This window comes from Charadrius vociferus, unplaced genomic scaffold, assembly GCF_000708025.1.
Source record: "Charadrius vociferus isolate BGI_N301 unplaced genomic scaffold, ASM70802v2 scaffold15, whole genome shotgun sequence".
Classification (NCBI taxonomy): Eukaryota; Metazoa; Chordata; class Aves; order Charadriiformes; family Charadriidae; genus Charadrius; species Charadrius vociferus.
Genome location: NW_009650064.1, coordinates 13111709 through 13125525, shown reverse-complemented (window position 1 = coordinate 13125525; position 13817 = coordinate 13111709). Strand labels below are relative to the sequence as shown.

The following is a 13817-nucleotide window of genomic DNA, read 5'->3' as shown; positions in this document are numbered from 1 at the left end:
CTTTAATTTTGAGTCAGCTATGTGTTTGGCTGCAGTTGGGACTGCATATCATCTGCAGCCCATCCATTAATTGATTTGGCTGTGAGCTAACTTAGCAAGGCAAGCTATGCCAGCTGTGTTGTATAAGCTCTAGCACCTTCATAACAGAGGGTGGGAAGAAAGCAGATTACAGATAAAAGCAGAAGCCTGAAAAGCCATGTCATTCTTGCAGTAGAGTTGTCCAACTTCTGACTTTGCTGGAGACAGCTTACATTGTATTTGTATTTCGGTAGGTACTGGGAGTGGTGGAAGAACGGCTAAATCATAGGTGAAAGCTCATGTTTACTCTGCGAACCGTTTCTTGAAAGTACTTAAAAGAGCTAGAGCTTATCAAAGCATTTTTCCATGATGTGAAATATTCCTCAACACATGAGCTTAATTTGAGACTAGCACAGGTAATAAGCTATTTCTAAAACTTCATGTGTCCTTTCATTGTGAACACTCATATCCCACATGGTTATCTAGCATCCTTGAATGCTAAAGTTCTTGAAACTGAAAAATACAGTATTCTGCATTTTTGTGGGTCACTTTGTGCTATGTTTTTCTTTCTCTAAACAAATTCCCTCAACATAAAATACTTCCTTTATGCTTCAAAGCATTTGAAGCAAGTGCTTGTGCTTTTCCTTTTATTCACAGTTTTTCTGTTTAAGCTGTCTCTCTTGATGCACATTAGGTTAGGCTTAGATGAAGTTTCTGTAGAAAGGTGGCACTAAGACAGGAAAAACGTAGGCAAAACCAATAACAAATTGGGTGTTGTGCTTTTTTTCTCAGTTATTGATCCACTGGCAAATTGGAAGAGCGTTTCTGGTTGTGACTTTAAATTAAAGTTCTTTTTAGAAGTGCAGTTGCACAGTCATATCCATCCAATGTGGAGGTATAGGCTGCTTTTGAAATCTGGCTCGGCCTGCTCCCTCTCTCTTAGTACTTCGAAAAATCAATGCCCAGAGTTGATTTGTACAGCAGGTCCTGGCAGTTGTGTGTGTGTGAGGGACATGATTATGGTGGAGGGCAGGACTTTGTCTTTTGGCAGCAGTCTGCTGGTGTGCTTTTATGACTGTGGAAGACCCACTCGTGCTTAGGACGCTTGACCTGGACTTTCCGCCCTCAGAACTTGGTGTTTTGCTTTTCTGGAGCTCAGAATTATAGATGCAAGATCTGTTCTATTTCTGTTTATTTAAGCATGCTATTAATAAGAAAGAATTCTACCTAGTTTATCATTATCCCTTCCATAATGTGGAGAGTTGAATGTGTATTAGTTGGCTTGTGGAGCTGCATTAGTGACATTTAGAAAGCTAAATAATATTTCCAGTGTTGCAGGTGCATTTTCTCACTATGTGCAAGTTTAAATGTTCAGTGAAATGGCAAAGTAGGTTTCTGTGTGACTTAAATGTTTCTTCTAATATTTACTTTTGTTGCTTTAAGTCTGTTGCTTTATTATTTTATTTGTATGTCAGTATTGTTATATTACTAGATCGATACTGAAAGTCAAATTTATAACTTTTGGGTATTGTAAAAGGAATCAGTGCATACTTGTCATTACAAGTGACAAATTTGATTTTAAATCTAAAGTAGCTAGCTTAGCTTTTTTACTTTGTAGCCTGTGTGCTGTTTGGCTGTTTCTCAATTTTCCTTTAACTTACTGGTGAAAATACTTAAAGCAATAGATTGTGCCTGAAAATGTAGTGATCTCTAAGGTGAGTTTAAAAGTCCGTTCCTGAGTAGTCCACCATGTGCTGAATCTCAGGACCATTTGTGATGGGTTAACATGCGCTTGTTGCTTTCACTGCTGGATGGCAAGAAAAAAGCTGTCGTGTTGGCATGTCTGTTGTGCTCTGTTTTGCTTGAAGAAGATGGAGGAGGGGATCCAAGCCCTGAATTCCTGACTTCATTTAAGGCAGAGCAGTCCAATGGTGCCGTTTGATCGGCATCTCTCCAGTCTGGGAGGATGCCGGCAACAGCTGCTTGAGCCAGCTAAATGCCGCTTCCCACACTTGTTCACAGCCTATCTCAGCGGGTCAGGACTGCTGCTGCCTTAGAAGTAAAGGGCAGAGGGGCAGCTGTATCTGAGGGCAGAAGTCCAGCTCTCTGTGGTAGGTAATGGCAGCGCTTACCCAGCCCCAGCGTTCCCCTTCAGCCTGCGTTCTAGCAGCCGGGGAAGGCTGGATGTGGTTGGAAGGGGATGGGTGGCTGCTTGCTCAGGAAATAGCCTGCAGTCTCAAACTCAGAGCTTTCCCTTGTAGATGCCAAATAGGGACTACTGTGATTACGCATTTCGACTCTGAGCAGCCTGGGTGTGTCCTCAAGGTTTCATAAGAATAAGGCTGGCTGTATAGCATCTTCTGCTGAGATCTGTGCTGTAATAGCATTTGTCCCTGGACCCTTCGCTGACACTGATAATGTCTGAGATGCCCCATTCTACCCCCAACAGTGCAAGCATTCGAGTTTGGGGTTTTGTATTAGTAATGCAACTGTTGAAAGCAAGTGCTTATGCTTGCTTTTGACAGAATTTCTGAATAAGCTAATGCCAAGTCTTTTTTTCCCTAATAGTGTAGAAAACTATTTCTGTTTTGAAAACAAAAAATAAAGTGAGTCTTCCTTTCCTTTTAGTGTTCATCTTTGTCTTGCCTCACTGGATGCATGCCACAGCTTCTTTACTTTGGCAGCCATTTTCTTAAACTCCTTTTGAGAGAGACTGCTGGGATGCTTCAGCTTTTTTTCATATTTTTTTTTTTTTAGGTATCTTATCTGTCCAACAGAAGAAAGAATTGAGTTTATGGTACTGTTCTTAAATCAGCTAGTTGAAAATTATTAAAGACTGAAATGCAAAACTAATATTAATGTATATTCTTTTTAAGAATTTGTTTGTCTGTGGTAGACATTAAAATACAATGATAAATATGACTTTGCACTGAACTGCTATGTTTCACTAGCCATACTTGCACCTCCATTACGTGATCTCATTTTGACATTTAATACACTGTACAATTGTGGTCAATGTTTTTACTTTTTCTAAGGCAATTATGTCTTTAGTTCTTGATTAATGTTTCTGTTTGGGGGGAGGAATTGAAATGAAATGTTTCACTTAAGGAAAAATTCTGAAAGCTAAGATTAGGTTGATAGGATAGGGGAAGTGCGCTATCAGAATATGTTTCACCTTTAAAGGAAAGGAAGTAATGTGTAGACAGGAATTTGAGTGTTTCAGATTAGTTTATTCAGCATCTTAGAACTAATAGGTTTTACATCATTTTCTATAGTTCTTTTTGTAGAGTTCTTGCATTTTTAACTTAAATTGCAGAAACTAGATTCATCTTGGTTGAATATAGTGGGAAGGTGAATGTATTTTGCCTGCACACAGGCGTATGATGTGGTTATTATCAAAAGCAGTTGTTGCGTTTCAGTAAAATCTGGTCCCAGGAGTATGTTAAACAGTTGACTGGAGGAGGTGAGGAGTGGGCTTACGTTTTAAAGAAGTTTCAGGGGATAAGCAAACTAAAAATCAATACATTATAAATTAAGCTTATTATGAAAATTGTTTTTAATGCATTATTGTTATCCAAGTAATATCTGATAAGCAAGCAGACTTAGATTGGGATTGCTCTGTCCAATTGCATTTGGGTAGCAGAGTATGTAAGTCCAAAATTGCTTTAGGGGTCACTGGTGCAAAACAGTCTTGGTTTAAGGCTAGTGCGAGAAGGCCAGTCTTCGCTTGACTGCCTACTTGCAGTCATCGTGGTGCTTGTAGCCTAATACAGGAGAACAGTGAATGCATGATGCCAAAGCAGAATTGTGTAACACGTACACAGATTTTTTTTTTTTTTTCAGGTCACATGCTTTCTAGTGGCTTTAGTTGATCTTAAAGCTCATTAACAGAAGACCAGATTGTGTATCTGGAAGTCAGATTGATCAAATAGTGCTGCTTATTTGCCTTTGGTTTTGTTGTGTTTCCATATCCATTACAGGGGAAGCTCATCGATTTTCCTGGATAATCATCATGACTGAGTGCCTCTCTAAAGTACATTAACACTCACAGTATGGGAACAAATGGGAGGAATTGGAGGTCTGCATGCTGTTTCAGGGCTAGGATCTTGCTGGGATCATGTGTAGGTGGTAGGACAGCTCACAGGACTGCAGTGTTGCGGTGGATGAATACAGGCTTTTCAGGAAGAACCAGCTGGAGGACAAAGGGGGAAGTTGCCCTTTATGTGGGAGAGCAGTGGGAGAGCTTTGCTGTGGAGTCACCTGGGAGTTTACGGATCATGGTTAGCAGGCAGAGAGCAATGTGGGAAATGTTGTTATGGGTGTCTGCTACAGGCCACCTGATCAGGGAAGATGGAGCCTCTTCAGATAATTGGAAGGAGCCTCGTATTCAACAGGCCCAAGTCCTCATGAGAGACTTTAACAACCCCAGTACCTGCTGGAGGGACAAATCAATAAGGCACAAGCGATCCAGGAGGCTTCTGGTATGCATTGATGACAAATTCCTGACCCAGGTGATCAAGGAGCTGACAAAGGGAAGCACTCCTACTGGACTTCATACCTACAGACATGTGAGATGTGAAGGTCAGGGGCAGCCTTAATTGCAGTGACCATGGGATGATTGAATTCAGGATCCTGAGGGGAGTGCTGGACAAATGGCATGATCACAGCCTTGGACTTCAGGAGAGCAGGCTTTGACTTATTTAGGGATCTGCTCAGAAGAATCCCTTGAGATATGGCCCTAGAGAAGAGTCTAGGAGAGCTGGTTATTTTTAAGGATGTATAGTGTGACACTGGCATGTTTTCACATTAAAAGTTATGCTTCATATGAGGAAGGGAGAAAAGGACAGAGTTACAGAAAAGGGGATCACACCATGATGTGAGTTGTGTTTGTGCTGCTATTACAACTACTCTTGACTGCATGCAATTCATTTCACAGTCACAAAAAAACACCTTCTTCACAGAATCCTCCTCTAGGTTGTCACTTTGAGGCAATGGGACTCTCTCCTTGATATATGATTTTCAAATGAGTAGTACCAAACTCACCGTCATCAGACTCGCATTCAATGCAATAACAGTAATTTTGACAAATATAATGCATTTGCATTGTCAGGCTGAAGAGCTGATACAAAAACATGCAGAGGTACTATGAAAGTCTTACTCAAGCTTTTCAGCTTGAAGGAGTGGAAGTTGTACTGCTTTTTGTTATCTTTTGGAAGCAGAAGTGACAGGTTTATACAAGATTAGACTGCATTGTCAATACAAAAGTAGAAGAGAATTCATGAGGGTTTCCTCTAAAATTAAGGGTAGATAGCTAAATGTAGAGTGGTTTGCTATTTGTTATACAATTGTGAATAAGCTAATTGCATAAAAATTTTGAAGTATGTGAACAGTTGAATACTAAGAGACAGAGCTTACTATGATTTCCTCTTCCTTTCTCTAATTCTTTCTGCAAACTTCTGAATAGCATAGGCGAAAAGGGATTTGCTTGGTAGGGTAAATCATGCATGTTGTCAGTTATCAAGCAGACTTTGCCAAAGGATGGCAAGTGCTGACTGTTGTTAAGCGGTATGGTGTATTTGTCTGACTTTCATTTGCATTTCAGAATTCCTTTTGGCAAAATAATGAAAACTTGCAGAACTTACATCGTTATTGGTATACTTTTTTCCTACTTTTGTACATTCATCTTTTCATTATTTTATTTAATTATCTTTAAAATTGCTCTTTAAAAATTAATTCTCTAAGTTGTATTTGGCTTGTCAAAAGTGTTCCCTACCTATGCCACTGCATCAGTATAACTTTTGGTGACTCTTGTTTACACTATTTATCATTAGTCTTTCCAGACTATTGTTAGTTAGTGTGTTGATTAAAAAAATACAGCCCAGTCAGTACTGATTAGTGGACGTATGTTGGAGACTGACAGTCCCCAAAGAACTGGATGCTGTGGCTTGATGATGTAGATTCAATTAACGTAGGGAATGCACTGCATTTTTTTTCATACCTGAAATATATGAAACTCTTAAGTGGAAAATACCTTGCTTTTGGACATGAGAGGGGAGTTATGCTACATGCAATAAATACACTTGTGCAGAAGAATTTGGCAAGCACTCTTCAAGTAATAACTTTCAACACTTGTAGATTACTTGCTGGTTTCAAATAGGTACCTAGTCTCAAGGCTGGAAATTGTATCAGAGTGTTTCTGCAAGTTTGAGTTCAGTGAGGCTTGATGATTCTGATTATCACAGTTGTCTGGCCTGTCACTGCTGCAGATAGATAAAAGGGTTTGAAGGGCAGTCAGACAGATTTTACAACATGACAACATACTCTTACTAAGTGCAGTCTTGTTCCTTTGAAGCATTCTGCACTTTATATCTAAGTGCAGGCACATACTTGGGTATACAAAGCTCTCCAAAAGAGAAAACTGTAATAAAAAGTCAGTTAATAGTTGTTCAGCAATACTGAAGACTTCTCCTCCCTCTATGTGTGCAGTCTATTTACAGAACTACTTAATTTATAAACATGACAGCAACAGCTAGCATTATGTCTGTGACTGTGCCAGATCGAACCTGTATGATGTATAGATGGTTCCACACATTATACTGAGAAAGATAAATCTGAGAACTGGCACTTTGCACTTTCCACTGTAAATCGCTTGTTATATTTGAACCTGAGAGGAGGAAAAAAAAAAAATGTTGTTCCTTGGAAATTTATGTTTTTAGGAAGTCTAAACTCATCTATAAGAGTATTGAAAGCACTGTGCTACATCTGAGAGACTGGACAGCTCTGTTGTCAGACTTTGAGGTCCACCCAAACTTTACAGCTAAACTCCCACTTCAAGATCAGAAATCATGGGTAACTAGACTGTGACCATATTCAAAAGGAATGTGTGCGATAACTTATGTGTAGGTAGAAAAAAAAAAAATTTGGAAGGTGGTTGTACTCTGGAAGTAGCTGGAGGAGGAGGAGCTCTGACAGGGACAGTTTAGAAACACAAGTGGTGAGATTATTGTAGTGCTGCTAATAAAACTTCCATCTGGTTGTTTAATTCAGATACCCAGTATCTTACTAGGTTGAACTCTGTTTTTATTTGAGACCTGGTCTCAGGCAGACAGCAGGAGAATAGGGTGTAAAGCTTTATATCATAGTTTTGTCATCACTTCAACTGAAATACTACTTCTTTCTCTGGTATTCACATAACCATTTCAAACATATTTCTCTTTTCCTTAAGTGTGTTTAGATTAGATAAACAGTAATAATTATGTCTGTCCTTTTCCAAGTTAACTGTATTCATTCATGTTTAATAAAAGGTTGTAAATTGCTGGTGATTAGTGGTATTAAAGATGGTAAAAGGAAAAAGAAGTATAGCTACTGGATCTGTGGTCTACTGTGGTTGTATAACTAAAATAATCCCTGCATTGTTGCTAGACTTAAAGAAGACTGAAGAAAATTGTCATGATGCTAACTTACTACCAATTTTTATTCTCAGACTCATTTGCCAAGCAAATCCTTCTTCTGTTTCTTGATTTGAGTGTTCCTTTCTTTTTTAACATACACCCCCACACACATACCCTCCCAGTACATCCCAATTTAACAACTATTTTTGTTAACTTTTGTTCAGGAAAAAAATTCAGTCAGTCCATGACTGACTGCATGAGATATCATGCATGAATGCCTTTAAAAAAACTGCCTTAAAATAAACCAAAACAAAACTAAAAAAACAACCAAACAAAAAAAAAAACCCAAACAAACCTCTCTTCCAACTTTCCCAGTTTTGTTCACATATTTTATTTTTAAATTATCAGATTTCATGTTGATGATATTGCTAACCCTTTTGTAAGGGAAGGCTCATGGGCTCCTAGAGAGAAATGTTAAGGTTTTGTGGTTTGTTTGGGGTTTTCTGGTTGTTTTTTTTTTGGGGGGGTGTGGGGGTGTTTGGGTTCTTTTAACTTTAAATGTGAGGAATGATTAAGAAATTTAAGGGATAAGCATGCAAATCTAAAGGACTGTAGGCTTCCCATTTTCAACAAAACTTAAGGAACTTTAATGTTTTAAAATTACTTCCTTTTGTGTTTTGGGTCAGTGATTTGTATTATGGGGGAGGAGGTTTTGGCAGTAGAAATAGCTCTTGGCACATGCGACTGAGTACCTGCCAGCAGCAAAGGAGCGTAGGAATGCTGTAAGGAAATCCAGCTCTGTAACTGTAGCTGCTGTGAGTGCTAATTGGCATTTGTTATGCATTGGTATGTCATATGTAAATACTGCTCCATCGGGTGAGCATCTATCAAGTCTACTTTTGATGGTGGATTTAAACAGAAGCTCGAATTCCAGAGTTCAGTGAACAGAAGAAAATGGCAGAAAATGTAACTTTTCTTCTTTTACTAAGGCATATTTGAAAGAAGTCTTCTCTTGGTCAAATTTTTAATCTTATACTATATACCTGATTTCAAGATCACCAATTCTGATTTATTTCAGCTAATTTCTTAAAAACACACAGTGTCACTTTGTAGTTCCATGAAATGCCTCTCACTGGTTTCTGCAAAGCTGAAGGTTGTATTAGAATGTGATAAAAGGAGGGGTTGAACTCTTTTGGAGAAGTGAGTTTGCAGTGATGTCTGCTGAGAACACTGAAGAATGAAGTAATGAAACAAAGAGAATGAATCTGTGCAGACCTCGTGTTTTTGAGTGGGAGAATTGAGAAGAACTTACAACCATTGCTGCTTACCCTTGAGGAAAATGGTAAAGGCAGGTTCCAGCCATCTAAGCTATATGTGACCAGTGTGCATGTTATTACTTGTGATTAATGTTATGCTCAAGCTTGTGGATTTAAGAAAACAGGCCTATGAAAAATTTTGACACGATTGTTTAAAACAGAGATTGAAAAAATACAGTTAATAAAAACTAGTTCCTAGTAAATGTTGATAACGTACATAATTCAGATGCAAGAATAGAAGAAAGATTTATCTGCACATTTTCTAGCTCTCCTACTTCCCTCTATTTTTGTACATCTAAACACATGTACATTTAGATGACATAAAAGGAAGCTTGATTATGGCTTCAATTGTAAAACTCAGTGTCAGTAGAGTCCTGCTATTCTGTGACAAGGGCCTATACATGTCTAGATGTAGTTCCAAGCCCCGTCCAACCTGGCCTAGAACACTTCCAGGGATGGGCCATCCACAACTTCTCTGGGCAGCTTGTTCTAGTACCTCACCACCCTCAAGGTGAAAACTTTCCTCTTGATATCTAATCTAAATCTGCCCTTTTCCAGTTTGAAGACATTACCCTTCATACTATAGCTACGTGCCCTTGTAAAAAGTCCCTCTCCAGACTTCTTGTAGGCCCCCTTCACATACTGGAAAGCTGCTATAAGGTGTGCCCAGAGCCTTCTCTTCTGCAGGCTGAACAACCCCAACTCTCTCATCCTGTCCTCATAGGAGAGGTGCTCCAGCCCTCGGATCATCTTCATAGCCCTCTGATCATCTTTGCGGCCCTCCTCTGCACCCACTCCAACACATCCATATCCTTCTTATGTTGGGGGCTCCGGAGACGGATGCAGTATGCCAGGTTGGGTCTCTCACAAGAGCAGAGGGGCAGACTCACCTCCCTCCACCTGCTGGCCATGCTTCTTTTGATGCAGCCCAGAATGCGGTTGGCTTTCTGCGTTGCAAGGGCACATTGGCAGCTCATGTGGAGCTTCTCATCCACCAACACCCCCAAGTCCTTCTCCTCAGGGCTGCTCTCAATCCATTCTCTACCCAGCCTGTATTTGCGCATGGGATTGCGCTGGCCCACGTGCAGGACCTTGCATTTGGTCTTTTTGAACTTCCTGACATGGGCCCACCTCTCCAGGTCCCTCTGGATGGCACCCTTTCTCTCCAACGTGTCAGCCGCTCCACACAGCGTGGTGTCATTGGCAAACTTGCTGGGGGTGCACTCAATCCCACTGTCCGTGTCACCAACAAATATGTTAAATAGTACCAGTCCAAGCACCGACCCGTGAAGAACACCACTCGTGACTGGTCATCATTTGGACATTGAGCAGTTGACAGCAGCTCTTTAAATGTGACTGTCCAGCCAGTTCCTTACCCACCAAGTAGTCCATAGATCAAATCCGTGTCTCTCCAGTTTAGAGGCAAGGATGTCTGGTGGGACGGTGTCCAATGCTTTGCACAAGTTCAGGTAGATGACAACTGTTGCTCTCTAATCATTGAACGTAAGTTTGAGCCACTAGTTTGCCTAAAGTACAAGTCAATTCACCGTTATTTTGTTTTAACTTTGTATAAATAGAGGAAGCTGTATTGTCTGCAATAGTCAAACTGAACAAAGAAATCAACTAGGAAGTCTCAAACTTAATCCAAATTCACTGCCTCATTACTGATGTATATGTGATGTAAAAATATCCCTTCATCCCACTGGTACAGTACCAAATATAATAGATTCCTGTTATTGGGAAACCCTGTGGAGTTTTTAATCTCTGCTATGACTCAGTTGCATAATGCATACTATGTGAATATATTCGCTTGCATACTTTGATTTGTTGGTCTTTTATATGGTTCTGTGAATCTGTCGTATGTCAAGTATACCATTTCCGTTTTTGTTACCAATGCTTGAATAGCAAGCAACATCAGAAATGCGTTTGTAAACTGTCATTAATAATCTGAATAAAACACATAGTAAAAATAGCATTAAAGATTTTTTTTCTTTACAAGAGAAAGTGGAATAGTTTAACTTAGTACAGAAGAATAAGTGATGGGATGTGACTTATTTGATACTATAATAGGTGATCCTCTTCCAAAGACACAGAAATACCCACTAAATATCATTATTCTTGGTGTGTGTTTGGGCTGTCATTGTGACTTACAATGAATCTGTCATTTGCATGTTGACATATAGGCTTCCTTTTAAAGGTGCAGAGTTTCACATTGTAAATTATCAGAATTGATTGTGACATGTTACCGGGCCTGACTGCTTCCAAAAGTACCTAAGGACTTGCATATCATCTTTTCCTTTCTCATCTGCATAGTCTCTGCACAATTCAAAGAATGTATACTTGTACAGTAACAACTGTTATTATTGCTAAGTATGAGGTTAGCAATCTAGGAAGAAATCTTTATCATGAATTTAAACAAACTTTCTTATAGAAGTATTTTTTTTTTTAAGGTGAGGTTACAGTGCAAACTGGAGACCTGTTGCCATGTAGGATTTGTGGAAGAACTTTCTTTCCAGCAGCATTGGTAAGTAGTATGAGCACTGTTGGCTTTTTGCTCTGATAAGTTGATAAGAGAGTTAAGCAATGGTCACTATAGCTAAATAAAGTAGATCTCGGTGCTTGGATTTGGTGGGTTTTTTATGTTTTGTTTTTTTTTCCCCCAAATAATTATTGATTCCAGTTGTCTCAGTTTTGAAGCTCCTTAGAAGGAGGTTAATTTTATTTCAGCATCCCATCACTTACTGAAAAATATACGCTTCTAAAAGCATGTTCTTTAGGGTTACAGAACCGTTTCTTGCCCTGTCCTTAAATGTGAATATGGGTTTCAGACACCTCTGATTTGTCTTGCCACTCAATGCAAATGCTGCCTACTTACAGTCAATTTTTTATTTGCGAGGAGCAAATACAAATTTTTCTTCTTTATCACTGAAGTTTTTGTGACCATGTGTATGCATTTGTGAATTCTTGTAGTTCTGTTTTAAAAGTAATGGTTGGCTTAAATGTTTGAGTGATCAGTCTGATCTTACTCATCAAGAGTTGGGCCTTGTTTGCTGATTGGCATACTGAGAAAGAGGGAAATAACATGTTAATAGCTTATGTTTTCAAAACTAACTTCTATAGTCTCCTTTTGTTTTTCTTCTGCTTGTAGAAAAAGCATGGACCCATTTGCCAAAAAACTTCTGCCAAGAAAAGGAAGACATTTGATTCCAGCCGACAGAGAGCAGAAGGAACTGACATTCCCACCGTAAAACCTCTAAAGCCACGGGTATATTATAATTTACTTTGCATATGAACATTTTAGGCAAACTATGTGTGCATTATAATAAGGCTTATTTCTGCTGGCAATCTGTGATAATTAGATCAACTAGGATCTGGAAGAAGTCTAACTGTGGTGTTCTGTACTAAAATAAGGCACATACTTAGCTTGAAGTAAGAGCTTCAGACATACAAAGCTCTTTCTTTTTTGGTTTCTTAGCCAGAACCACCAAAAAAACCTTCCAACTGGAGAAGAAAGCATGAGGAGTTTATAGCAACTATACGAGCAGCCAAAGGACTTAATCTTAAAGACGGTGGAAAACTCCCTCCACCACCTCCGCCATCGTATGACCCTGGTATGTAAAACAAACTTTTTTTTTTGTTTTTAGCTTAATTTGTAAAAATTTGAATTGAAAGGAATTTGTTGGAATACATTGTTCACAAGTTCTTGAAGATGACTATTCGATTATCCCTATGCAGATGCCAGTTTGTGAGAATGGGTCTGGCTGGTTAGCGTCCTCTGTAGCTTTTGAACCCCATGACTGTTTTTAATGCATTGAAAGGTACTTGTGGCCAACTTGCAGCTTGCTACTGCTTTATAAACCATAGGCTGGACAAACAGTTTCAACACCTTGTTTCTGTCCACAGTAGTGGAACTGCTCAGAAAGAGCAGACTACCTTTTTAATTAGCTGCCGATGCTGGACACCCACAACCTATTTATATTGTAGGAAGGCACATCGACCATGTTCTTCAAATGTAGCCTGTCTCATTTCTTGCTGAATTCACATGTATTTTCATGTGTGCAGTGTATGCTCTAGTGTGGATGTGATCCTTCCTCATGTGGTGGGGGTACTTGTGTTTTGGGTACGTGAGGTGTGGAATTTGTATTAACAAGGCAATGACAGTCCTTGGGTGCCTTCAGAACTGAGGCTGGGTAAAGTGTTGAAGCAGTCTGATGTGAGTGAGCAGGAAATACACTTTTCAGTTAACTTAAGTGATGTGATAATAGGTTGGAGAATTTATTTCTTCCTCTTGGCCTAAAAGCTAAACCATTTGATCAGCTCAATGGCTATTTTCAGAAAGATTGGGAAAAACAGAAAAAATCATCTGCTTCTGCCTGTCTGTGGTCAAGTGAGGACGTGAGTGTTCCCTGCCTTGTTTCTGTGCCGGAAATGTGTTAGTCCAATATTAGGACTGTAATTTTAACAAGTGAAGTGGAAAGGGACCTGGGAGTCCTGGTGGACAACAGGATGACCATGAGCCAGCAATGTGCCCTGGCAGCCAAGAAGGTGAATGGCATCCTGGGGTGCATCAAGAAGAGTGTGGCCAACAGGTCGAGGGAGGCCATTCTACCCCTCTACTCTGCCCTGGTGAGGCCCCATCTGGAGTACTGCGTCCAGTTCTGGGCTCCCCAGTTCAAGAAGGACAGGGATCTGCTGGAGAGGGTCCAGCAAAAGGCTACAAAGACGATTAGGGGATTAGAACATCTCTCATATGAGGAAAGGCTGAGGGACTCGGGTCTCTTTAGTCCAGAGAAAAGAAGATTGAGGGGCGATCTTATTAATGCTTACAAATACTTAAAGGGAGGATGCCAGGGGGATGGGAGCAGTCTTTTTTCAGTGGTGCCCAGTGATAGGACCAGAGGTAATGGGCACAGACTTGAACATAGGAAGTTCCATCTTAACATGAGGAGGAACTTCTTTACTTTGGGGGTAGTGGAGCACTGGCACAGGCTGCCCAGAGAGGTTGTGGAGTCTCCCACTCTGGAGACATTCAAAACCCGCCTGGACGCTGTCCTGTGCAACCTGTTGTAGGTGACCCTGCTCTGGCAGGGGG

The 13817-nt window shown here is 40.0% G+C and overlaps 1 protein-coding gene across 1 annotated transcript in view; it reads left to right on the top strand.

The window, feature by feature from the left end:
• Window positions 1-4181: 4181 nt before the first annotated feature.
• ZC2HC1A (zinc finger, C2HC-type containing 1A) overlaps window positions 4182-13817 on the top strand; it is a 34320-nt gene continuing 24684 nt past the window's right edge. Inside the window, exon 1 of the mRNA XM_009891962.1 lies at window positions 4182-4599. Coding sequence (XP_009890264.1) covers window positions 4182-4599 — 418 coding nt within the window. The remainder of the gene's footprint in view (window positions 4600-13817) is intronic.